Source organism: Borostomias antarcticus (genome assembly GCF_949987555.1).
Source record: "Borostomias antarcticus genome assembly, chromosome: 6".
NCBI classification, from domain to species: Eukaryota; Metazoa; Chordata; class Actinopteri; order Stomiiformes; family Stomiidae; genus Borostomias; species Borostomias antarcticus.
Window position 1 is genome coordinate 14,758,715 of NC_140239.1, and position 27,235 is coordinate 14,785,949.

Genomic DNA, 27,235 nt, shown 5'->3' on the forward strand with positions numbered 1-27,235 from the left:
AGCACGCCGTCTTTGTTTACATTCAGTTCCAGGTTTAACCATGGATGCTACAGCTTTTGCGAAAGCTCTGAACAAAGATCTGCTCAACGCCGCTCGACGATTCGACAATGGAGAACTTATGGATTCGTACCTAAAGGACTACATGGATGTTGACGATGGTACAAACTCGGAATGTGGTAGTGAAGAAGAGGACAATGCAAGAGCATCTGAAACCCTACTTCCGGGCACTCCCACAGATTTCGAGTTACCAGCACTTCAGGTAATTATCATGCATTAGCTAGTCTATTTAATCAACACTTTCTGGTACTATTTTATGTATATGGAGTGCCAGTACTGTGGGCAATAGTTTAATGTACTTTCTTCCTTCTATTCTATTGCAGTTTTGATGCAGAGAGACCTGGCATGGTTGTGGCCAGAGAACACCGTGATGCACCAGCAGTTGAGTTTCAGCTGCTGCGCAAGCCTGATGTCCTGCCCCCCAGAGAAGGTCTTCCTGTGCAAGCCCCACCCGGACTGGACATGGCCAGACAGACATATCTCTTTAACAAGATCAGAGAGTTCTGTTCTGATGAGGGACGAGACATCACATGTCCCCCGCCAAACTCCACAGCAGCTCAGAACAAGACTGTCCGCTTGTAGATTCACTGCAGATCATCAGGATGGACAGCACTGCAGGAGAAAGGCCACAGCCTTTTCCTGTTTGTATACTGAAGCATTGCTTGTTCTCTTGCACAGACTTGCGCACACTTGCACAGACTGCATTGTTCGAATATTGAATACTGAGCCGAGTACTGTTATTACCTTGAGTATTGAGCTGGGGACTGTTATTACTTTGTTGTACACTTGATCACAATGAACACTATGCACCTTGTTATTACTTTGTTGTGCACTTGATCACATTGAACACTATGCACCTTGTTATTACTTTGCTGTGCACTTGATCACAATGAACACTATGCACCTTGTTATTACTTTGTTGTGCACTTGATCACATTGAACACTGCACCTTATTACTTTGTTGTGCACTTGATCACAATGAACACTATGCACCTTGTCTATACAACAGACAACTGACTGTACACTTTAACACTTACACTGTTGCTTTTTTTTGTACACTTTACTACTTATGCTTGTAATGTATATCATGTATGTGACAATAAAGAACGTTAAATTTGAACTTCATCTTATATTGTTCTTAACTGCATTCACAACACAAGATTAATACTGACTCAAAGAGTGTGGGATCATCAGTGAGAGAGCACCTCACTTGGCAGCCACTCTCAGGTAATACCCCAAGTTGACAGCCACTCTGACAGGTAATGACAGATCGTCCAGTGGGGGAGTGGCTGGGGGTGCGGTTACCAGGCTATTGTTCACGCCCATTACCTGGCAGTCAGAGGTGTGAAAATGTTGGAGAACTTTGGAGGGAGATTTCTCAGCTAAGTTGATTTGGCAGTACTAGCATTCAAATAAGCATATCTTCTTCAAATATGTTCAGATTTCAATGTATGAGACCTCATTTGAAAGCTTACAATCTGCACTTAAAAAACTGAAAAATGAAAATGCCTAGTTGAGGACCAAATTACCAACGGCGGTCACATATATATTAAATACACGGTGCAATTGCTTGTGAACAGCTCAATGTTGGTTAAGGGCTCCCCTGCGGGTGATCATGATAGCACATGCCGCACTGGCTCAGCAAGTCATAGCGCTCCTCCGACCCCACTGCGCATGGGCCGGAGCTGCTGGTGTGTTCGTGTTGGGGGGTATTGCTGCATTCTTCTGGTTTCCACTATGCGTCGGCTGGTGGAAGCCATGGAATTAACTAGCTAGTCTCTGTGGCGCTCCGTGGTGACCGTGGGCCGAAACATCTCCGAAGGGCCATCAAGCGGTCCCTCCGGTCTCCATGGAGGCAGAGACTCAAGGCTGTATCTCCTTCGGACTCCACGAAGCATCGGCCCGTGGAGGCCAGGGACTATAATGTACAGCAGTCTCCCTGTGGCTCTCTTTGACGGTCTTAGTGGGCTAGTTACCTCCGAGCGCCTTCCCGATCGTGGCCCACTCTGATCGTCATAGAGGCAGGGGGCTAGATGCCGTTCCCTCTTCGGCACTCTGGGCCAAGCGGCCCAGAGGGGGGGAACATCTAGATAATGGGCTTTCCACATACGTGGAAAGCAGGGGGCCCCCCGAGCAGAGCACACCGCCAAAATTCATATGCTATGTATTATCGCTGCATGCTAATAAATGGGTCAATTTGACAAAAGTGATCTCGACTGAACTGTATTTTATGCTGTATGATGCCGTTTTTATTATTTACTTTTATCTTGTTATTTTAGGATGCCTTTTTCTAACATCTTGGCCAGGGACCACAGATGAAAATGATAGCTGCTGTGCATCACTGTGTCGGGGCTGAGCAAATACATGAGGGACTAATTATTTAAAACCTCTTAAATTAAAAATATCTTTAAAATTAGAAATGGTGCTCAGAGAGCACAGACCTCCGCCTCTGAATGAATTTAGTGGTCCTGTGCATGGCAAAATTGAATTGGGTCTAAATTGGCTCATGCCCATGTGGTTCACACATGAGGTGAATGGGTGGCTGTATTTGGCCAGCTCTGTGGTGCCCCCCTTGGGTCATAGCCAACGGTGGGCAATGCAGTGCACTATGGGCTCTCCCCCCTCACACCCCAGTCCAAACCCTGTGTCTCTAGCACCCCCACACAGGGATCTGGCTTCGTTCTAAGTGTTGTTTTCATTTGTGGATCCGGCCCGTGATTCAGATCTGTTCCAAAATGTAATGGGTTCTAAGGTGGCCCATGATGCACCTCTTCACCGAGTTTCATAAAAATCGGTTTGGTACTTTTTGCGTAATCATAGTCCAAAAAATGAATGGAAGTGAATGAGTAATCCGGCTGTGTTTGAGCGGCCCATGGACTCGACCCATGATTCGGATCCACTCCAAAATGTAAGAGGTTATAAGATGGCCCATGCTTAAACTTGAAGCATGGAGCACCACCATCAGGATTATTGCCCCACAATGAAATTATCAGTATGTAGCTGCAGTAGCAGAAACGGTTGTAGGCTTTTCCTACTGTACGGTCTATCCATCAGCCTTTTCCCATGGCTCTGTCTTAAGCAGGGACCAAAACAACACGTAGTGAGGTCGGAGGTCACAACTTTGACTTTTAACTTCCCCCTTAATGCTCTTTGCTCCATTTTCTCTTTCTTCAGTTGAATAATTGACTGTAAAGGCCTCTCCACTAGCAGGCTTTTGGGAGGTATTCACTTTCTAACCAATTTTCATGGAACTGGGTGGAAGGGTGTAGGATGGAACTGGGTGGAAGGGGGTAGGATGGAACTGGGTGGAAGGGGGTAGGATGGAACTGGGTGGAAGGGTGTAGGATGGAACTGGGTGGAAGGGTGTAGGATGGAACTGGGTGGAAGGGTGTAGGATGGAACTGGGTGGAAGGGTGTAGGGTGGAACTGGGTGGACGGGGGTAGGATGGAACTGGGTGGAAGGGGGTAGGATGGAACTGGGTGGAAGGGTGTAGGATGGAACTGGGTGGAAGGGTGTAGGATGGAACTGGGTAGAAGGGTGTAGGATGGAACTGGGTGGAAGGGTGTAGGGTGGAACTGGGTGGACGGGGGTAGGATGGAACTGGGTGGAAGGGGGTAGGATGGAACTGGGTGGAAGGGTGAAGAATGGAACTGGGTGGAAGGGGGTAGGATGGAACTGGGTGGAAGGGGGTAGGATGGAACTGGGTGGAAGGGGGTAGGATGGAACTGGGTGGAAGGGTGTAGGATGGAACTGGGTGGAAGGGTGTAGGATGGAACTGGGTGGAAGGGTGTAGGATGAGCCAACCTAGAACCCATTACATTTGGGAGAGGTTCCAAATCACAAGGCGAGTCCATGAGCCGCCCAAACATGGCCGGCCGGCCTAGCCATTCAACTACATTCATTTTTTGGACTAGGATTACGCAAAAACTACCAGACTGCTTTTCATCAAAGTCCGTGGAGGGGTGTAGCATGGGCCTATTTAGAATCCATTCAATTTTGGCGTGCACTGAGATGATAGTGGACTAGTCTGTGAAACCCTTAATGTGTGTGGACTAGTCTGTAAAACCCTTAATGTGTGTGTATGTGTGTGTGTGTGTGTGTGTGTGTGTGTAAGTACAGTATGATGGTGATAGTAGAGTATGGTGCTGATCAGTATGGTGGTGATAGTAGAGTATGAGGGTGATATTACAGTATGGAAGTGATCAGTATGTTGGTGATAGTACAGTATGGAGGTGATATTACAGTATGGTGGTGATAGTACAGTATGGTGGTGATCAGTATGGAGGTGATAGTACATTATGGAGGTGATCAGTATGGAGGTGATAGTACATTATGGAGGTGATAGTACAGTAAAGAGGTGATAGTACAGTATGGTGGTGATCAGTATGGATGTGATAGTACATAATGGAGGTGATAGTACAGTATGGTGGTGATCAGTAAGGAGGTGATAGTACAGTATGGTGGTGATAGTACCGTATGGAGGTGATCAGTATGGAGGTGATAGTACATTATGGAGGTGATAGTACAGTATGGAGGTGATAGTACATTATGGAGGTGATAGTACAGTATGGTGGTGATAGTACCGTATGGAGGTGATCAGTATGGAGGTGATAGTACATTATGGAGGTGATAGTACAGTATGGAGTTGATAGTACATTAGGGTGCGTGTCCACCGGGGAGCTGTATTTTAGAGCTGGCGCTGTTTTCTGTAGTAGTTTCAGTAATGAGCTCTAGGGCGCTATAGAGACGAGAGCTGTGTTCCAAGCGCTTTTTAGCACTACAGCGCAATGAGCTCTAGGCTTTTTTTGCAGTTGAAAAAAGTTTAACTTTTTGGGCTAGAGCGCAGCTGTGAACGGCTGTTCTGACAATGACAACGGTCCGTTTTTGGCAAAACCGCAGAGACGCACTAGCTAACATAAGCTAGCTACCTTAACTTGGCTAGTTAATCTGCAGTCTGCAAAAACACGACACTCGTTGCTAACGTAGCTGTAAAACATTGGTAGCCTAGCCAGCTCTAAACTCCAGCTCGTGTGCTCTCTACGCAGCTGTAAGCTTAGCGCTGTTCAGCTACATACAGCTCGTTGGTGGACACACAGCCTTATGGTGGTGATCAGTATGGAGGTGATAGTACAGTATGGAGGTGATAGTACAGTATGGTGGTGATCAGTATGGAGGTGATAGTACAATATGGAGGTGATAGTACAGTATGGAGGTGATAGTACAGTATGGGGTGATAGTACATTATGGAGGTGATAGTACATTATGGTGGTGATCAGTATGGTGGTTATCAGTATGGTGGTGATCAGTATGGAGGTGATCAGTATGGTGGTGATCAGTATGGAGGTGATCAGTATGGAGGTGATCAGTATGGAGGTGATCAGTTTGGAGGTGATCAGTATGGAGGTGATCAGTATGGTGGTGATAGTACATTATGGTGGTGATCAGTATGGTGGTGATCAGTATGGAGGTGATCAGTATGGAGGTGATCAGTATGGTGGTGATCAGTATGGAGGTGATCAGTATGGTGGTGATCAGTATGGAGGTGATCAGTATGGTGGTGATCAGTATGGAGGTGATCAGTATGGAGGTGATCAGTATGGAGGTGATCAGTATGGAGGTGATCAGTATGGAGGTGATCAGTATGGTGGTGATCAGTATGGTGGTGATCAGTATGGAGGTGATCAGTATGGAGGTGATCAGTATGGAGGTGATCAGTATGGAGGTGATCAGTATGGAGGTGATCAGTATGGTGGTGATCAGTATGGTGGTGATCAGTATGGTGGTGATCAGTACCGGAATGGGATAGAAGTCCGCTCCGTGTTTGCCGTCCTCTTCATACTTCCCCCCCTCTCCTCCTCCCTCCATTGACTTGGAGGTGGTGTTCTTCCCCACACCCATCCCTCGCTGCTCCTCCTCCTCCTCCTCTTCCTCCTCCCCGCTCTCTTGCTTTGGTAAGAACAGTGCAGGCTTCTCTTTGAGCTGGTTCACATGGTCCAGGACTGGGTCACCTAGAGAGAGAGAAGGGGGATGGAGACAGAGGAAGAGAGATGTATGGAGGAGGGACGAAGAGGGAGAAAGGAAGCGAAAAAGTGATTAACACTTTCTCTACAGTTAGCTCTTCATCTTTCTTCCATGAAGGATTATATTAAGATCTGACCCAGGACCAGGGCTTAGAGCCAGCTCTGCTGCTGACCGGCTACACACAGCCAGCAGATCTGATCCAGGGTCTGTTTGAACTCCTGGGCTGAAGACAGCAGCAGTGGTGCTGGGAGGACTGGCTGTACTGGGATCAGGCTGGAAAGGATGCTCATACTGGGACCAGACAGGCGCAAGGCTGAATGGGGTACTGGGACTGGGGGTCTAGGACTAGGAGACTGGGACTAGGGGGCTGGGACTAGGGGGCTGGGACTAGGGGGCTGGGAGAGGGAGTAGGGGACTGGGACTAGGGGACTGGGAGAAGGACTAGGGGACTGGGACTAGGGGACTGGGACTAGGGGACTGGGAGAGGGACTAGGGGACTGGGAGAGGGACTAGGGGACTGGGAATAGGGGACTGGGAGAGAGACTAGGGGACTGGGACTAGGGGACTGGGAGGGAGAGGGACTAGGGGACTGGGAGAGGGACTAGGGGACTGGGAGAGGGACTAGGGGACTGGGCCTAGGGGACTGGGAGAGGGACTAGGGGACTGGGAGAGGGACTAGGGGACTGGGAGAGGGGCTAGGGGGCTGGGCCTAGGGGACTAGGGGACTGGGAGAGGGACTAGGAGACTGGGCCTAGGGGACTGGGAGAGGGACTAGGGGACTGGGCCTAGGGGACTGGGAGAGGGATTAGGGGACTGGGACTAGGGGACTGGGAGAGTAAACCACTACACTAGGGGACTGAAAACCACTACAATGCCTCGCGTTGAGGAATCTCAACTGTCGATTCATCCAATCTGATTGATGAAAACAACCGTTTAAGGGCCGAAAATAGATTTTGAGAAACTGCATTCTCGTTGCCCCGTCCACCGTCATTACATGGATATACTGGCTCGTGCTGGATTTTAAATTTCTTCTACAGGCCTCCGAACTACACCAAAGTGATCTCGGTGAGTCAAACTTCTTATAATATGTCGTAAATAAGGTCCAGGTTGTCAAAAACAAGCATTGCCCTTTAATCGACTATCAATTAATTGCCAATAACAATTTACTCAAGTAAGATTTGGTTACTCGATTAATTGCTTGTTAATGGAACAGAACTTTTTTGGGGGTAACGAACGTTATCAATGGGAGTTGCATGAAATGAAATCATGATTTAAGGTCTGACTGCACATGAGTGCGCCCCGCCATGTAGTGAGGGCTAACTGGGATGCCCGGAAATTTCAACAACATAGCGGAAGAAGGAAGTGCAGTCCAGTGCGGGACATTCTTATCAATTAATCGACTATTGTTTATTAAGGTTAACAGTTATCGATTAATGAAATTCCTTCAAATGTGCAACCCTAGTATCAAGTAATAAAAATAAACTTGTGGCATGACATGTTCGAGTTCCTTTGCCTTACTTGACATCGCATGTCCAAAAATGTGCACGTCCTGCAATGTGACTATTGCACATGCGTACATCGCAACGACGATGCTGAAACAGTATATTGGGCAGCCCTAACACACACACACACACACTTCTCCCCCCTCCAGTAGTGTAGTTTGAAGTTGGGAGGTTTTATACCTAGTTCACACATCCCATGGCTCCTGTCGAGCTGGGCAGCGGGGTGCATCTGTGTGGGAGGGGTGAGAGAGGGAGAGGAGATGGGCGGGCTGCAGGGGGAGGAGCCAGAGAGAGTGGGGGGAGGAGCCAGAGAGAATGGGGGAGGGGGGGTCTGAGAGAGGCGGGGTACAGGTGAGGGGGCAAGGGGGGAGGGAGGTGAGACAGGAGTTAATTTGACAGTCATCACTCAGTTATCAGCGTGTCAGTCAGGTCATCAATGTGCATTGATTGATTGATTGGTTGGTTGATTGCTTGATGGATGAAGTGATTATCCCACCCTGGGTGTCGGCAGCTGTGCACACACACAGAAACAGACAAACTCAGACACACACACACACACAGTAGCTCAAACTAGGAGTGAAATAACCAGAGCTCGTACTAGGGAATGATCCGTCCCAGTAGGGGTGAGAGACAGGAGGTGAGGAGTGCTATACATGTCAGTATGTGTGTGTGTGTGTGTGTGCGTGTGTGTGTGTGCGTGTGTGTACATGTCAGTGTGTGTGTGTCTGTGTCCTCCTCTCCTGGCTGACTGGACTGTGAAGATGTGAGCGCTAACATGAACAGACACTAGCCTGAGAGACAATACACTCCTCTCTCTCCTTCTCTCCATCCCTCTCTTCTCCCTCTTTCATCCTTCTACTCTCTTCCTACTCTTCATCTTCCTGTTATCCCCTTCCTCCTCCTCTTCTTTCCTTCCATGGAAACCATGATGTCATCATTAACAAGAGAGAAGAAAGGTGGGGGAGAGAAAGAAAGAGAGAGGAAGAGAGAAAAGAGAGGGAGAAAAAGGGGGAGACCGAGAGAGAGAGATTGAGTGAGATAGAGATTGAGTGAGAGAGAGTGTGTGTGTGTGTGTGTGTGTGTGTGTGTGTGTGTGTGTGTGTGTGTTTACCCAGTAGTCAGTTCATTATTTCAGAAAAAAGAAGTGGAAACTGAGATGAAAACAGGAAGACAAAGTAATCTGGAGGTAGAGAGAGAGAGGAGGGGGAGGAGAATGAGAGAGCAGGAGGTAGAGAGAGAGAGGGGCTAGGAGAATGAGAGAGCAGGAGGTAGAGAGAGAGAGGAGGGGGAGGAGAATGAGATAGAGAGAGAGAGAGAGAGAGAGAGAGAGAGAGGAGGAGGAGAATGAGAGAACAGGAGGTAGAGACATGTGCGTGTCGGTCTGAACCTGAACTCATCCTAGAAAACCCGACACCGCAGGAATAATAGCCATAGTAACCTGATTTGAGGCTTGTGCTCAGGCATGAGAATGCTTCCTGGTCATCGTGTGTGTATGTGTGTGTGTGTGTGTGTGTGTGTGTGTGTGTGTGTGTGTGTGACTGAGTGCCTGTGTGTATGCATGTGATGGCTCTAACAGGTCTCAATGCTTCCTACTGCACGCACAGAGGAGAGAAGTCTCTTCTCTGTCTCTTCTTATCTGACTCTGGAGAAGATGGCAAATAAGCGTGTTCCTTTAAAACACACAGCCTATAGAAAGATAGCCTAACAAAGACACTGCCAGATAAACTCTGACTACTCTATACTGTCACAACTCTGATTATACTGTCACGACTGACTCTCTATACTGTCACAACTGACTCCTCTATACTGTCACAACTGACTCCTCTATACTGTCACAACTGACTCCTTTATACTGTCACAACTCTGACTCCTCTATACTGTCACAACTGACTCCTCTATACTGTCACAACTCTGACTCCTCTATACTGTCACAACTGACTCCTCTATACTGTCACAAATCTGACTCCTCTATACTGTCACAACTGACTCCTCTATACTGTCACAACTGACTCCTCTATACTGTCACAACTGACTCCTCTATACTGTCACAACTCTGACTATACTGTCACAACTGACTCTCTATACTGTCACAACTATGACTCTATATTGTCACAACTCTGACTCCTCTATACTGTCACAAATATGACTCCTCTATACTGTCACAACTATGACTCGTTTGACAGGAGAACAGGGCGAGGGTGAGAACAGATGGCAGGGGATGACAGCATTGTACACACACACACACACACACACACACACACACACACACACACACACACACACACGGTTCTGTCCTCAAACCCTCCTGTCTTCCCACGGCCATAGAGCGGAAGAGAGATGTGCTCCCTTTCACACGTGCATGGTCAGGTGCTGAAATACACACACACACACACACATGCAATCTCACACACATGTATAGTCAGGTGCTTCAAATACGCAAGCACACACGGGGGAGGTGGAGCAGCAAGGTAGAGGGGCGGGGCAGTGGAACAGGTGTGTTCAACCGCACATAGGAAGGATGTGATGAGGTGCTAGGCCAGGCTGAGGGGCTAGGCTAGGCTGGGGTGCTAGGCTAAGCTAAGCTGAGGTGCTAGGCTAGACTAGGCTGACATGCTAGGCTAGGTTGAGGTGCTAGACTAGGCTAGGTTGCTAGGCTAAGCTAGGCTGTTAGGCTAGGCTAAGGTGTTAGGCTCAGGTGAGGAGCTAGGCTAGGATAGTTTAAGGTGCTAGGCTAGGCAAGGCTAAGATAGGCTGAAGTGCTAGGTTAGGCTAGGCTGAGGTGCTAGGCTAAGCTAGGATGGTGTGCTAGGCTAGGCTGAGGTGCTAGGCTAAGCTAGGCTGATGTGCTAGGCTAGACTGATGTGCTAGGCTAGGCTGAGGTGCTAGGCTAGGCTGAGGTATTAGGCTAGACTAAGTTAGGCTGAGGTGCCAAGCCAGGCTAGGCTGGGGTGCTAGGCTAAGATAGGCTGAGGTGCTAGGCTAGTATAGGCTGATGAGCTAGGCTAGGCTGCAGCCACTTCCTTCACCTCTCACAAGCAGGCTACTGATGACCTCGTCCAGCACCTTATCTTATCGCTCTCTAAGATCTTATCTAGAAGAAGAATTCTTTATTCGTCATACAGCATAACTCAAACACACGTGTATTAAAGGACAGGTTCGGAATTTAGCATTATAAGTCATGTTATATGGTTATTTACCATCATATACAACGGCCGATATCAAAGCTTCGTCAAATGGTTCACTCTCGAGATATAGTCCGTCGCCGCTAACACACTCAATGGATCCATAGGTGCATAGTCAAAATCCCTCAAAAACACCATAAACACTCATTTTCAAAAACAGGAATCTCACGGAGTGGTCACTAGTGTCTTTTGATGTTCTGACAAAAAAATTCCCGTAAAGTATGCTTCTGGAAACTGTTACAGGTTTAGTTCTGTGGCTATTAGGCCTTAAAGTCCCAGTTAACCAAAATCAGAGATTTGCTTGAAAACACATTCTGTGTGTTAGTGATGCATTGCTGATAACATGTAAAAAATGGGATGAACCATGTGTAGTACTGAATTGTGAAGTTAGACCAGTTTTGTGTTTTTGACCAGTTTTGATTTCTGGATTTTCTGGGCGGGCTTAAAACGGTACCGGATGACGTAGAGCGGTGTTCTTAGCATATCCCCGCCCTAACACTATATAAAGCTAGAATGGATTTGAATCTTCGGTTCTCCTGCTCAATCTTGAGTCTAGAATTAGCTAGTTTTAACCAACAGTCTAGAATTAGCTAGTTTTTCTTAGTTAGCAATGCCTATGCATAAAACTAAACGAAAATGCATCCTTCCTGGATGCCAGCAGGAATGGGATGATAAGGTCTCCTTCTTTCACTCCCGAGTAAAGCTGAAATGAGAAGCAAATGATTAGCATTTTTGAAGAGCCATGGTGTTATAGAGGAGTCTGTCACCGCTAGCGCCCGCCTCTGCAGCAAACATTTCACTCCCGAAAGCTTCTGCAATTATAATATGAGGCTTTTGGGTTTCACGGACTCACGACTGGTCCTGGTGAATTCGGCGGAGCCAACCATCTCCCTCCCCGGCCTCCATTCTCCTCCTGACGCATCAACCTTTGGTGCCGACACCGCTGCCTTGTGTGCTTATAGCTAATTAACGTTATAACGTTAGCTAGGTAACGTAAGCAATAGGAAAATACACTGCTACGGTAATCTACAAAATGTGTCTTGACATTTATGTGGCAATGTCAGCTATGATGAATTATATGTAATCTTAGGAGGAATTATAGCTAACATTAGCTATGTAGCTTGTTGCAGATGGGAGTGTTTATATAACCTTAGTCTAGCTATAGCAGCACCGACCAGGCGACCACCCACCAAATAACGTTACGGATGATATATTATGACTATAAGCGTTAACTATACAGAAACTGCCTGCCATATTTGTGGCACCTGATGTGCGTATGGGTTCACCGGTAATGGTTACAATATATTTCTCCAGCGGGAGACCGGGAGGCGGGAGCGAGGGGGATGGTTAGGTAGACCAGCTGCAGCTGGAGAAAGACGCACCCTCTCCCAGTGAAGCGGTGCTCGGCGGCTACTGGCTGAACATTCCAGTTCTGTTGGATATGTTGCGGTAAAGTTGAAGCCGAGTGCTCGTTATTCTCACACATAACATTGCCAACGAGAGTGGATGAGTCTGTCCCGATTATCAACTCCGGTAGTGTACGCTTCTTTGCGCTATCAGCGCTGTTCAAGCCAGTGACTAAAAGGTACATTTTAAACTACTTTTTCCATTGATCCCAAGGGACGACAGGATCGCCTGGGAGGGATAGGAATGGGTCCGGAGGTGGCAGGGAGAAAATAGGGACAGACTCATACATTCCTCGTTGCCTGTTTTTGTATTTTGCATCTAAGGGCAGTAACACTGGCGCGTTGGTATAGAGTAGCTACAGTTTTACCTGTGTTGTTTGTCAGGAGGTAGGTTAGGAGGAAGCATCTGTGCGTTTGACTCATTAGACAAATGTAATTTCAACTCCTCTCTGTTTTCACAAAGCTGTGCCTTCCTACCACAAAAGAGACGGCGTGCCAGCGTGACAATATGCAGACCAGAGAACGGTACTATTTGACAGGTTCTTCCCTCCACACCCCCTCCCCACGCAATTGGGTGTGGCTTCGGTGCCTTCAGCAGACACGCCCCCACGGTCTCAGACCAGAGAATGCTGCTGATTTTTAACCAGTTTTGAAGCCTTATTTTATATACTTAGCGACATTTTTAATCACTCAGATTTGGCTGGGTGGTTAATGACATGTTTTCCTGTGGTGTGTGAAGCTCATAACAAAAATTTGAACTGGGTTAACCTGGACTTTAAAGCATTTTGGAGGGACAGGATCTGGAAAGGAAACTCCATTACTCTATCCTGAACCTGGTCTATTCTGCACCTGCAACAAAATTAAATTAGTCTACATGAGTGTATTGTCTTTCTGACGTGCCACTTGGGCTATCTTAAAAAAGCATGTGAAGTTCTCATGATCTCTAGTGCTAGCTCAGGCTACGTCGCGTTTAAACGTAGTCCAGTTTCAAAAAAGGTTAGCATATCGCAGCGTCATCACAATGTAAGTATGTGGATAGCAGCAAACTTGTGTGCATAGTGGCAAATTACCAGCACTCACGGATGTGTTCATTCTGGATTATTCACTCACGGATGTGTTCATTCTGGATTATTCACTTCATTGGCACAAATGCTGAAGAAAGCCTTGTCTTCCAAAGTTCTAAGTTCTACAGCTGGAGTTTTCAGGATTCAACATTCCAGCTCTTCTTGGGAGACTAGTGATGAGACAGGCGTTTCTAAAAGAAGCTTCTTGTTTTGGCTGCTGTTGTATCTGAACTTGGCGTTAGATGAAGAGCAGAGGTCCAGCTGGCCAGGGGACAGAGAGGACAGTCTGGACAGAGACAGCGAAAGCAGACAGGACAGTCTGGACAGAGACAGCGAAAGCAGACAGGACAGTCTGGACAGACAGAAAGCAGACAGGACAGTCTGGACAGAGACAGAGAAAACAGAGGGGAGACATAACCACATTATTACTAGTTTATCTGTCATATGTACTGTAGGTGATAAGACGAGCCGCTTAGCTGCTGTAGTGCCTGATCCGAGCCAGCTGGCCAGCGGTCTGGGTAATAGCCTGGGCCTGGCTGCAGGAGCAAAGCTCTGATATCTAACCGCATCATATTTCACATATCCCATTCAGCCTATGCTGGAATACTGTTCATATTTTCTCAAGTCTGTTATGGAGGGGTGGAGGGGTAGAAGGTGGAACCAGTAGTCTGTTATGGAGGGGTGGGGGTAGAAGGTGGAACCAGTAGTCTGTTATGGAGGGGTGGAGGGGTAGAAGGTGGAACCAGTGGTCTGTTATGGAGGGGTGGAGGGGTAGAAGGTGGAACCAGTAGTCTGTTATGGAGGGGTGGGGGTAGAAGGTGGAACCAGTAGTCTGTTATGGAGGGGTGGGGGTAGAAGGTGGAACCAGTAGTCTATTATGGAGGGGTGGAGGGGTAGAAGGTGGAACCAGTAGTCTGTTATGGAGGGGTGGGGGTAGAAGGTGGAACCAGTAGTCTGTTAAGGAGGGGTGGGGGTAGAAGGTGGAACCAGTAGTCTGTTATGGAGGGGTGGAGGGGTAGAAGGTTGAACCAGTAGTCTGTTATGGAGGGGTGGGGGTAGAAGGTGGAACCAGTAGTCTGTTATGGAGGGCTGGGGGTAGAAGGTGGAACCAGTAGTCTGTTATGGAGGGGTGGAGGGGTAGAAGGTGGAACCAGTAGTCTGTTATGGAGGGGTGGGGGTAGAAGGTGGAACCAGTAGTCTGTTAAGGAGGGGTGGGGGTAGAAGGTGGAACCAGTAGTCTGTTAAGGAGGTGTGTGGGGGGGGGGGGGGGGTAGAAGGTGGAACCAGTAGTCTGTTAAGGAGGGGTGGGGGTAGAAGGTGGAACCAGTAGTCTGTTAAGGAGGGGTGGGGGTAGAAGGTGGAACCAGTAGTCTGTTAAGGAGGGGTGGGGGTAGAAGGTGGAACCAGTAGTCTGTTAAGGAGGGGTGGGGGGGGGAGAAGGTGGAACCAGTAGTCTGTTATGGAGGGGTGGGGGTAGAAGGTGGAACCAGTAGTCTGTTAAGGAGGGGTGGGGGTAGAAGGTGGAACCAGTAGTCTGTTAAGGAGGGGTGGGGGTAGAAGGTGGAACCAGTAGTCTGTTAAGGAGGGGTGGGGGGGGTAGAAGGTGGAACCAGTAGTCTGTTAAGGAGGGGTGGGGGTAGAAGGTGGAACCAGTAGTCTGTTAAGGAGGGGTGGGGGGGGTAGAAGGTGGAACCAGTAGTCTGTTAAGGAGGGGTGGGGGGGGGGGGTAGAAGGTGGAACCAGTAGTCTGTTATGGAGGGGTGGAGGGGTAGAAGGTGGAACCAGTAGTCTGTTATGGAGGGGTGGGGGTAGAAGGTGGAACCAGTAGTCTGTTAAGGAGGGGTGGAGGGGTAGAAGGTGGAACCAGTAGTCTGTTAAGGAGGGGTGGGGGGGGGGGGGGTAGAAGGTGGAACCAGTAGTCTGTTATGGAGGGGTGGGGGTAGAAGGTGGAACCAGTAGTCTGTTAAGGAGGGGTGGGGGGGGGGGGGGGTAGAAGGTGGAACCAGTAGTCTGTTAAGGAGGGGTGGGGGGGGTAGAAGGTGGAACCAGTAGTCTGTTAAGGAGGGGTGGGGGTAGAAGGTGGAACCAGTAGTCTGTTAAGGAGGGGTGGGGGGGGTAGAAGGTGGAACCAGTAGTCTGTTAAGGAGGGGTGGGGGGGGGGGTAGAAGGTGGAACCAGTAGTCTGTTATGGAGGGGTGGAGGGGTAGAAGGTGGAACCAGTAGTCTGTTATGGAGGGGTGGGGGTAGAAGGTGGAACCAGTAGTCTGTTAAGGAGGGGTGGGGGTAGAAGGTGGAACCAGTAGTCTGTTAAGGAGGGGTGGAGGGGTAGAAGGTGGAACCAGTAGTCTGTTATGGAGGGGTGGGGGTAGAAGGTGGAACCAGTAGTCTGTTAAGGAGGGGTGGGGGTAGAAGGTGGAACCAGTAGTCTGTTAAGGAGGGGTGGGGGGGTAGAAGGTGGAACCAGTAGTCTGTTAAGGAGGGGTGGGGGTAGAAGGTGGAACCAGTAGTCTGTTAAGGAGGGGTGGAGGGGTAGAAGGTGGAACCAGTAGTCTGTTATGGAGGGGTGGGGGTAGAAGGTGGAACCAGTAGTCTGTTAAGGAGGGGTGGGGGTAGAAGGTGGAACCAGTAGTCTGTTAAGGAGGGGTGGGGGGGTAGGAGGTGGAACCAGTAGTCTGTTAAGGAGGGGTGGGGGGGTAGAAAGTGGAACCAGTGGTGATTTTCTCTGTCAGATGTTGCTGTGGGATGAAGGACAATATGTGGCAACGTTTTCATCTCTCAGTGTAGCAGTGGGCTAAAGCAGATCAAAGTAAGTCATCATTAAATGTTTTTATTTCCTTCTTAATTTAAATAGTCTCTCTCTCTGCGTAGCTCTGTGGGAGAAGCTGCTGGACTATGACAGGCAGAGGGTGGTGTTCACTGCCAGACACCAGAGCAGGCTGGACACGGGGAGGTTCAGGTCTCCTAAGAGGCAGGAGGTCACTCCAGGGGTGGAGAGAGTGAGGAGGCAGGAGGTCACTCCAGGGGTGGAGAGTGTGAAGAGGTCACTCCAGGGGTGGAGAGTGTGAAGAGGTAAGCCCTCACCACCGCTGCCCTGCTTGCCCAGTGGCCAGATTGCTGCAACCTGATTGGGATCATCTTCGTTAGGCTCTGTTCCGTCCATCGCAATCCCAAGAAGAAGGGAACTGGCAGTGTCCAGATGGGGGGGACTGGCAGTGTCCAGATGGGATGGACTGAGGCATGGACACTGGGCTAGTGCCCCTCTACCCCTCCCAGAGACATGGACACTGGGCTAGTGCTCCTCTACCCCTCCCAGAGACATGGACACTGGGATAGTGCCCCTCTACCCCTCCCAGAGACATGGATACTGGGCTAGTGCCCCTCTACCCCTCCCAGAGACATTGACACTGGGCTAGTCCTCTTCTACCCCTCCCAGAGGCATGGATACTGGGCTAGTGCTCTTCTACCCCTCCCAGAGGCATGGACACTGGGCTAGTGCTCTTCTACCCCTCCCAGAGGCATGGACACTGGGATAGTGCCCCTCTTCTTTTACCCACCAGAGGAACACTGGACTTTATTTCTGTATATAGTTGTGTAACGTATGTCTTCTGTTATTTTCTGTAATGGCTGATTGAAAGAAAATTACAAAAGTATGTTCAGTTGTGTTCATACTGTATATGACCAGTGTATAGTGTAAGTGTGCTATATTTATTCATATATACAGTGTAAGTGTGCTATATTTATACTGAGGACGATCATACAAACTCCTGGAAAATGTTTGTCTATTGGCTTAGAACATATACAGAGCAGTAAACATGGGCTAAATACTTCATGAGAGACATGACTAACAGGAGTGCACAAATAGTTTCAGAGAAGTTGCCTATATGGTAGGCCTTTGTGTGTTAGCTATCCCTGTAGTCTCCATGTTATCAACCATTGACTGAAACAAATTGCTAGTATGTTGAAAAACGACATTTATTGTGTGCCAAGACCTCCCCCTCCTCACCAGCACATTTGTGCTGTGTCATGCACGTCGGAACATCATGGAGCGATGGAAAAAGAGGTGAAAGGTTAGGTACATTTAAACAGCAGGTGACCTATAGAATGATCAACAATCTACTGTAAGTGTGTGTGTGTGTGTGTGTGTGTGTGTGTGTGTGAGAGAGAGAGAGAGAGAGTGTGTTCTCTCTGTACTCAGTAAGTGTATCCAGTGTATGGTTTAGCCACCATATTGTATAACCCTACATGCGTGTGCGTGCGCGCATGTGTGCGTGCGTGCCAGCAGGTGGCTAGGTGTTTCTAGGTAGAAGGGTTAGCTACAGCGCCTCAGGCATTTCCCAGCAGGCAGCTTAAGGCCCAGCAGGCATGTTTAAAGACGCCCGCCCCGGAGTGCCTTTGTTCAGTTTGATGAAATAAATCCTTTAACTCTGGGCTCCTGCTGTGTGGGGTCCTGACTGAGTGAGTGTGGACTGTGGTTGGCCTCGGTATTCACTTAACTGGAGGAATAAATAGCAGCCTGACTGGACTGAGTTCTTTACAGTTTCATAAGAGTCAAACTTGCACAACGTAACACGTAAGCTCTGGTGCAACCCAATGACCGAGTTACAAAACTCAAAGACATTGTGATTTGTTTTAATGCTTTAGTGTAAGACAAAGTTACTTCTATATCTCCTATAACCTCTGAGATCTTAACACAGCTCTCATCTGTAATATGACAGTAATAAAACAATGATGAGATGATAATGAAATAGTAGAATAGTTATGAAATAGTAATACTGTGGGTTTGAGGCATTATTGAGAATAGTGCGCGTGCGTGTGTGTGAGAGAGTGAGAGAGAGAGAGAGAAAGAGAGAGTGTGTGTGTGCATGAGAGTGTATCCATCTGTGTGTGTGTGTGTGTGTGTGTGTGTGTGTGTGTGTGTGTGTGTGTGTGTGTGTGAACGGGTGTGTCTGTAGGCATGTGTATGCAGATAAGAGACAGGGAGAGAGAGATGAGAGAGAATAGAGCTGAATCCCAAATCGCGCACTTAGGCGAAAGTGCAGAGCACTCGCGGCCTTGTGGCCTTACATGCGCGTTCCCGCTAAGTCCACAAGGGCTCAGGGTAGTTCCAAAACGGAATCGCTAGGTCCACAAGTGCGCCACGCCGCCATTTTGCGCACTGTAACCGCACTTACCGAAAGTCCGCAATTTCACGGACTTAGGAGCAGAAAATACCCACAGCCCACCGCGTCTCATGTGACAGTGCTTGAGTGCATCCGAGTCATGATCCGAGTGCATCACACATAAATGATGACATTTGCAGATAACACAATATTTATCTTGAAATCCACATGCTGCAAACATATCCCACCCAACCTAATTTTTTAATTATTATTAAATTAAAACAGACGTCAATCGGTCAATTTGCAGAGCTGAAGGGAGCGTCAGAGCAGCCTCTGCGTCGGAGGAACGCGGCAGTTAATGAAAACGAAGTGGGAGGGGCATTGAGCGAAACTGGGAGTGCTGTCCCGTTTAATTCACGGCCCTGCACCCTCTGGCCCTTTCAGCTGACGTCAATTAAGTGCTCAGGCCTCAGGCCACAAGTGCGAGGGGCCGCAAGTGCGGTTTGCGCACTCAGATTGGGATTCAGCTATTGAATAATAAATACATATCAGAGGCAAACATGTACTGCATAGTGTGCAGTGTCACTGTCTCACATAGGCTAAGGCTAATAATAATAATAATAATAATAATGTAGTCTAGCCTATTATAATTGCTGTAGCATATTAACCATGATCTAATAATAAAATTACAAAAATAATAGCCTACCAATAGCCTGCTTATGAATACAGGTTAATAAATATAATGATAGCGCATTATATAGCCTATTCTAGGTATCTCCACAACCCGGTGATAGTCAATCCCGGAGATGAGCTCTTCGCTATGCCTTCCAGATCTATGCTACTGAAGACGGCAGTCTGTTCGAGCGAGTTGTAATGATATTTACATAGGCACACCCGACCACTAGGTGGCGGGATTGGTGTACTGGTAGACTAGTTCTAGCTTCATATAGTCTAGCGCCAGAACAAGTGTAACCAGCTAGGCATGCAGCCAGACCTAAAATAAAGACACCAGACTTGGGAAGTAAAAGCTTGTTTTATTGACGAATCTAACATTACATGGTACCAGGAATGGCTGCAATAAAACCACCAGGGACTCTTTGTTTTAGGGGATAGTGCAGTCCTGCACGGAAGGGGACAAACATATTAGAAGCTGGGTGCAAACTAGTATCATGATAGGCAGACAGATCCTACTCAGAGAATGGAAGACAGAGGGTGTGCCTTCATCCACAAATGGATCGCCGAGATGGCAGGGGTGGCAGCTTTTGAGAGAATGTCGTATAAAAGGTTTGGTGGGTTGGATGTGTATATGAGAAAATGGGGTAAATATTTAACCTTTTTGGAGGGATACTGACAAGGATGGTTAGTATGTGGGGAGACGTGTATATGGTGTTGTGTTGTTTTTATGCATGGACAAAAAATATGTACTGTCCTTATGTTGATCTTTATGGTTTTCTAAAGGTCTAGTTATGTTTTATTTTACGTATCCAATGCAGATGAGGGAGGATATTCTTGTAGACAACCTAATGCAATTCTGTATGTAGTGATGACAAGTTAAGGGGTGTGTGTGTGGGGGGGGGGGGGGGTTATATGTATACGTGGATGTTATATTTTGTATGTTGGTTAAGAAATAATAAAAAATGATTAATCATAAAACGCAAAAGAAAAACTTTCCCGTTTTGGAAAATGTGTTGTTGTGTAAACAGGTCCTTAATCTTATTGATAGTTAGAAACAGGGTTGGAAAGTTAAAAGATGCAAGATAACATTTATATGGCGTAAATAAATAGAAAATCAATTTCCAATACGCTTAGTTTTGACCGGGTGCTACCATCTTACTTCTTTGTGACGCGTCGACGTATTTAGGCAGTCGAAGGCGTTGACGCATCGGCCCAGCCTTCCGGCCGTGGCTCAGGAGATAGACAGGGTCCTCCAGTGACCGCCGGGGGTCGGTGGTTTGAATCCCCTCTTCTCCTGTCCACATGTTGAAGTGTCCTGACTCCTTGGCCAAGACATTGAACCCCAAATTGCTCCTAATGAGCAGGCGAGCACCTTGCATGGCAGCTGCCACCATTGGCGTGTGAATGTGTGTGTGTGTGAATGGGTGAATGAGAGGCCATTGTAAAGGCACTTGGATAAAAGCGGGTTCAATCCCCGGCCGGGTCATACCAAAGACTATAAAAATGGAACCCATTGCCTCCGTGCTTGGTACTCAGCATCAAGGGTTGGAACTGGGGGGTTAGATGACCAAATGATTCCCGAGCGCGGCACCGCTGCTGCTCACCGCTCCCCCAGGGGATGGGCAGTGCAGTCCATTCACCATTACTGTGCTGATCAGCTGTCTCCAATGTTCACTGACGTCTTCATCACCTCACTAGAGACGTGCCATGTACCAGCCTCCACAAAACCTCCACCATCATCTCCGTCCCCAAGAAAGCAAGGACCACTGGACCTAATGACTACAGACCCGTTGCCCTGACCTCTGTGGTAATGAAGGCTTTTGAGCATCTTGTACTGTTCCACCTCCAAACCGTGACGGACGCACTCCTCCTCCCCCTACAGCTCACATGCACGTCTCCTCAAAGTTGGTGAAATGGTTCATTCATAGACTTAGACATATTAAGCAAACACACTCTCTCTCATACACTTTTCTCTCCCTCTCTCTCTCTCTCTCGCCCTCTCTCTCCGACAGACACACACACACACAATGTAACACCGAGGACGATGTGACTGATGTGTCATCCAGATAAACGCTGCTTACAAAAGCACAACCACTGATGCAGAAGCCTGTCATCATCACGCAGTCTCTCTCTCTCTCTCTCTCTCTTTCACTCACACACACACACACGTACAGTCCAGGAACACGGTGTGACCAGCAGAAGGTGTAATCTCAGTCACATGCTGCTCACTGCAAACACGGCCAGGAATCCACGTCTGCCGCCCACTCCAACCCACAAGTGTCTCTCCCTCCTGTCCGCCCCTCCCTCAGAGGTGCGTTTCTCCTGTCCCCCTCCCTCAGAGGTGCGTCTCTCCTGTCCCCCTCCCTCAGAGGTGCGTCTCTCCTGTCCCCCTCCCTCAGATGTGCGTCTCTCCTGTCCCCCTCCCTCAGAGGTGTGTCTCTCCTGTCCCCCTCCCTCCGAGGTGTCTCTCCTGTCCCCCTCCCTCAGAGGTGCGTCGCTCCTGTCCCCCTCCCTCCGAGGTGCATCTCTCCTGTCCCCCTCCCTCAGAGGTGCGTCTCTCCTGTCCCCTCCCTCAGAGGTGTGTCTCTCCTGTCCCCCTCCCTCAGAGGTGCGTCTCTCCTGTCCCCCTCCCTCAGAGGTGCGTCTCTCCTGTGCCCCGGGTCAGAGGTGTGTCTCTCCTGTCCCCCTCCCTCAGAGGTGCGTCTCTCCTGTCCCCCAGCTCAGAGGTGCGTCTCTCTACGCTGCGGACGCCCACGAGCGTGAGACGTCTGGAGACACAAGATGGTGAGCATGGGGGGTTTCAAATTCCCCCAGGGGGAACGGGGAACTTGTGAGTGAAAACCACACACCCACGAGACAGGGGGGGGGACCTGCGCACTGACACACCTGGCAGGACCGGCAGAACACAGACCCGCCTGACAGAACACAGACCCACCCAGCAGAACACAGACCCGCCTGACAGAACACAGACCCACCTGACAGAACACAGACCCACCTGGCAGAACACAGACCCACCCGGCAGGACCGACAGAACACAGACCCACCCAGCAGAACACAGACCCGCCTGACAGAACACAGACCCACCTGACAGAACACAGACCCACCCGGCAGGACCGGCAGAACACAGACCCACCTGACAGAACACAGACCCACCCAGCAGGACCGGCAGGACTCAGACCCGCCATGATCAATACACGAGGAGGAGGAGGGTGTGAGACAGATGGGAGAGAATAGAATCATTCTCCATTACCAGGCATACACCTTAACCTATATAATCTATAGGCCTAAAACCCCAATAATCGCTTGTTATGTGAGGAACGAAAACAACAAATTTGTTCCTTAATCTCTCTCCCTTTCCATCTCTCCCTCCTCTCTCTCTCTCCCTCCTCTCTCTCTCTCCCCCCTCTCTCTCCCTCTCTCCCTCCTCCTCCTCTCTCTCCCTCCTCTCTCTCTCTCTCCCTCCCTCCTCTCTCCCTCCCTCCCTCTCTCCCTCCTCCCCCCCGCCCCCCCCTCTCTCTCCCTCCTCTCTCTCTCTCTCCTCCCCCCCTCTCTCCCTCCTCTCTCTCTCTCCCTCCTCTCCCCCCCCTCTCTCCCTCTCTCTCTCCTCCCCCCCTCTCTCTCTCTCCCCCCCCCCTCTCTCTCCCTCCCCCCCCCCTCTCTCTCCCTCCTCTCTCTCTCTCTCTCCCTCATCTCTCTCCCTGGCTCCCTCTCCCTCGCTTTCTCTGTCTGCCCCCCCCCCACACACACACGTAATTGTTTCCAGGACAACCACGTCGGGGCAGTAGAGCCAGATTGTGATATGACTGGAGACGGGGCCAGTGATCCTCCCGCAGCTCGAGCATGTGATGCGGCGCATACAGCCAACACAAAAAGTAGCCTAGCTCTAGCCTACTAGGCTACTGCTGTGATAGAGGCAGCACAGGCAGCATGGGGAGAACATCTGGCTAATTTCACTGCGCATCACTATCATAGGTTAGGCTATAAGCCCCCTCACCCTAATTCCTCTACAGTATTTGAAATACATGAAGTCCCACGTTGTCGCCTTCTCTCGTTGCAACGACGCGAAGTGAAGGGAGGAGACATTCCTGGCGGCATCGTGCGCGTCTGGTTTCATAACAACATTCAAGCATAAAAATAATAATAATTATTATTATTATTATAACGTTAGCTCACCTGTCTTGAGAGAGAGGAGAATCGGTAGGAGCACCCGCTTCCCGTTACAACGGAGACAGTGTAGGCTGTCCGTGGCTGTGTTGTGTCCTGGCTGGTGATCTGATCCGGTCAGATTAGCCCTGTAACATGGGAAGAAGGGGTCAGTCAGACGTCCCTAGGTCCAGTACTTCATCCGGGGTTCGGTAGCCTACACAGTGCTGAAGGCCTGAGCGCTTCCACAGACCAGGCGGAGAGGTTCAGCCTTACATATACACACACTGGGTTGACTGGAGGCTACCGCGCATGCTCCGAGGGAGCCTGACGTCAAGCACTTCCTCTTGGCCCCTCCTTCGGAGCCGCTGTTCAGCCAATCGGAGACACTCATACCTGTGACTCATCCCGACTGTCATCGGTTTGGCGTGTTCTCCAGGACGGACACGCTGCTTCCAGCGACCTCGGCGGCTCAGGATCTCCACCATCCATCCATCCCCGCTTCGTTCCCCCCGTCCAGTCCTTCCCTGTCGTTTATATAACAAAACATGGCGTCCTGCCCCCTCTCGCTGCTTCCCACCGCGTCAGTGGGAACTACACGCCACCTAGCGGCGACTCGCCCGCGGTGCAACGTTACTATATGGTGGTAATTAACCTATCTACAAAGTCACCTCCTCACGAGCTGCTTTTGTAACGGCCGCCAGCTGTGGGCATTGTGCCTAAATAGGGATAACCAGAATTACTAAACATAACAGACAAACCCAGAAGAACAGTTTAATTATGTGGGCACACTGGAAACACAAGGCACCAGTCAAATCCTCTGAAAGGGCTTTCAGTTATTAGAAATGTCTAATGCAGCGGCGCTGTTAGTAGCCGAGAGCTTTGAGCATCACTACCCCACGGTTGAAACAAGATCTGTTTTCGCCTTCATTAAGTAAGCCATTCTCCTGATCTCCTAAGTAAGTAGGACAACTCCTGAGGCAGCTTGAAGTACAAATACACCCCCTGGACATGACGCTATGTCGCAGGGACTTACCCCCAATCCTATCCTTTATGCTGACTGAGCAGCAGGGAGGCATTTTTTAAATAGCATTTGGTATGATTCGGCCGGGGATCGAACCCCCAACCTCCCAATTTCAGGGCGGACACACAAACCACTGGTTTACCAATGGTGTTCATTGAGTAAATTTCTCTAAAACGTGTGTGTGTGAGAGAGAGAGAGTGCGTGCGAGTGCGTGTAGCTACGTGTGTTCAGTGGGCATCAGTGTGAAGGTGCTTTATGATAAAGTGTGTTCTTGGTCAACACCAAGTGGTGATCTTTGGAAACTGCAGCTTGCACAACACAGCTCATTGGGCTTTAGTCATGGTTACATGACACTGAATTCACTGCCCTGGTCTCGTCAAACAGACTGCTGCTCAACCCACGTCAAACACACCTGTATGCTGAGATCAAACGCTGAGGAAGGAATCCATAGAAGGTGGGCTATGACACTTCTATGAAACACACCAGCAGTGTTTTGAGATGTGGTGGACATACTGTACTCTACTGTACTCTACTGTCTACACACTTCACCTCAGCGTGCTAACAGCCTAGCCCAGCCAGCCCCTGAAGTGACGAGTGATATAAATACAATGACAACGCAAGATGTGACAGTTGTGGCTCAGGAGGTAGAGCGGGTCGCCCAATGACTGCAGGGCCGGCGGTTCGAATCCCGGCTCCTCCTGACGACATGTCACTGAATCCCAAATTTCTCTCAATGAGCAGGCTAGCACCTTGATTGGCAGCTGCTGCCATTGGTGTGAATGAGAGGCCATTGTAAAGCGCTTTGGATAAACGCTATGTAACTGTAAACACTAATGTGATCTGTGGCGAGGACAAGGTAACGCACCTGGTGCTTAACGACATGCAGGACAGACACTCGTCATGGTGTAGCCTACACTCATACCAGGTTATGAGTGTAGGCTAGGCCTATAGATTATATAGGTAAAGGTGTATGCCTGGTAATGGAGAATGATTCTATTCTCTCACATCTGTCTCACACCCTCCTCCTCTTCGTGTATTGATCATGCTGGCGGGTCCGAGTCCTGCCGGTCCTGTTGGGTGGGTCTGTGTTCATCCAGGTGGGTCTGTGTTCTGTCAGGTGGGTCTGTGTTCATCCAGGTGGGTCTGTGTTCTGCCCAAGGCTCCGAACCGGTTCAAGGAACGGAAACGAAAACCGAAAACGAACGGTATTTTACGAGGAACAGAAACAGGAACGAAAACGAAATGGTCTTTAATTGTTCCAGAACAGAAACGTTAATTTGAAATCTTTAAAACCGGTTAATAACGTTATTTTTTCGGTCTTTGTAGTAGGCCTATATAACTTAAAAATAATTGTAAAAAAGAAGAAAGCTGAGCCTTTTATGGCCGAATAGGCTAAATTAAATTAATTAAATTTGTAGCCTACATCTTGTCCTGTTTTTGTAATGTAGCCTAGGCCCCTAAATCTGTTATTTCACAGTCAGGATCTTAAATGCTTGCTTAGCGAAATGAAGAGATTTAGATATTCCAACAACACACAACATGCATAGCCTAGTTCCGACTAGGGATGTGCGCAGCGACTATTTTCACTGATGACTAGACGGTGGTTTTGTAACCGATTATATGACTAGTCTAAAAACAGGATTCCCAAGTTTCTACAACAAGTGCTATTTAGAAAAATTGAGGATGTTTCTCAAACTCTGCGAGCTAAGATGCATGACTATTCTTGATGTTTCCCAACTACTCAGCGGCAGCCAATTTGCATGCGTTGCGCAGGGCTGTCACACACTCTCCTTTGTTTTCCAGTGCAAAACAGTAGTTCAGCCTGTCCTTACAGCTTATTACTTAGCAAAGATATCAATGTGATTTATTTTGTTTAATTGAAGAAGAGTAGGATAGCCTATAGCCTGTAATGTTTCAGTAGGCTAAAACTAGATTTCACATAAAGACCGCGGATGTCAGAGAGGGCAATAACGTTCGAAGGCAAATTTATTCCAACATTGGTCCACAGAATGATGCAAATAATAAAGTGAAAGAAATAATAGCCTACTGTGCAAATATAATGTTTTATATGGACCTGCCTACTGTGCAAATATAATGTTTTATATGGACCTGTGTCTGCAATAAAGTTCCTCTATCTTTATAACCAACATTCAGCGGAAGCCAATTTTCACTCTTTGCGCATCTCGCTCCAAGTATGGTTTGGCTATTTAAGACACAGAGTACAGTTGCTTGGATGTATACTAGTATGCATAAACCTATGTTTTGCGAATTTAATGGTCTGCCTCCTTCAGAGTTCAACTCGGCAATTAGGCTGTGAAAGCGAGCGCGCCTCTTGGAATCTAGTCATATGCCTATAGTTGCACAGATTTCTGTCACGTCTTGACTTTCACAAACCAAATTATTAGGCTACATTAATTAATATGAGCACACTTTAGTGACAATGTGCCGTGCAACCCTGATCATTGAATAGCATAAGTTAAATTACTATAATATTAAAGACCGCGGATGTCAGACGATAGGCTACGTATAGGCGCCAAATCCGGAGCTCCCATACAAAAGGAACGCAGCATAAACAATAGGGATTGTGCAGATGAATGAATGAGGTGACTAATTATTTATAAATAACATAAAACATTACAAAACGAAATAAAAACAAACAATAGGCCTACAGGCGCAGAATAAAATAGCTTGCAACAACAGTACAAGAAAATATTTGTACAAGAAATACTGTAGGCCTATAGCGTCTTAATAGGCTAACACCCCCGGAACGGTGAACGGAACGTTATTTTTCGTTCTTAACCGGTTCAGGAACGCTGTGTTGGTGGCGGAACACGAGAACGGAAACGTTAAATATTCTGGTTCTGCTCGGAGCGAACCGATTGAAAAATAATTTCGTTTTTAAGCCCTGGTTCTGCCAGGTGGGTCTGTGTTCTGCCAGGTGGGTCTGTGTTCTGTCAGGTGGGTCTGTGTTCTGTCAGGTGGGTCTGTGTTCTGCCGGGTGGGTCTGTGTTCTGTCAGGTGGGTCTGTGTTCTGTCAGGCGGGTCTGTGTTCTGTCAGGTG

The 27,235-nt window shown here is 48.5% G+C and overlaps 1 protein-coding gene across 2 annotated transcripts in view; it reads right to left on the reverse strand.

The window, feature by feature from the left end:
- The window catches only part of slc23a2 (solute carrier family 23 member 2), a 94,658-nt gene extending 71,281 nt beyond the window's left edge, over positions 1-23,377 (reverse strand). Inside the window, exons 1-3 of one of the 2 annotated variants that reach the window (XM_084439807.1) lie at positions 23,181-23,377; positions 7,762-7,912; positions 5,852-6,066 (exon numbers count right to left, since the gene is read on the reverse strand). In XM_084439807.1, coding sequence (XP_084295933.1) covers positions 5,852-6,066; positions 7,762-7,810 — 264 coding nt within the window. In that variant the 5' untranslated portion in view covers positions 7,811-7,912; positions 23,181-23,377. The remainder of the gene's footprint in view (positions 1-5,851; positions 6,067-7,761; positions 7,913-23,180) is intronic. The other variant, XM_084439808.1, reaches the window with a different exon arrangement.
- Positions 23,378-27,235: the final 3,858 nt, after the last annotated feature.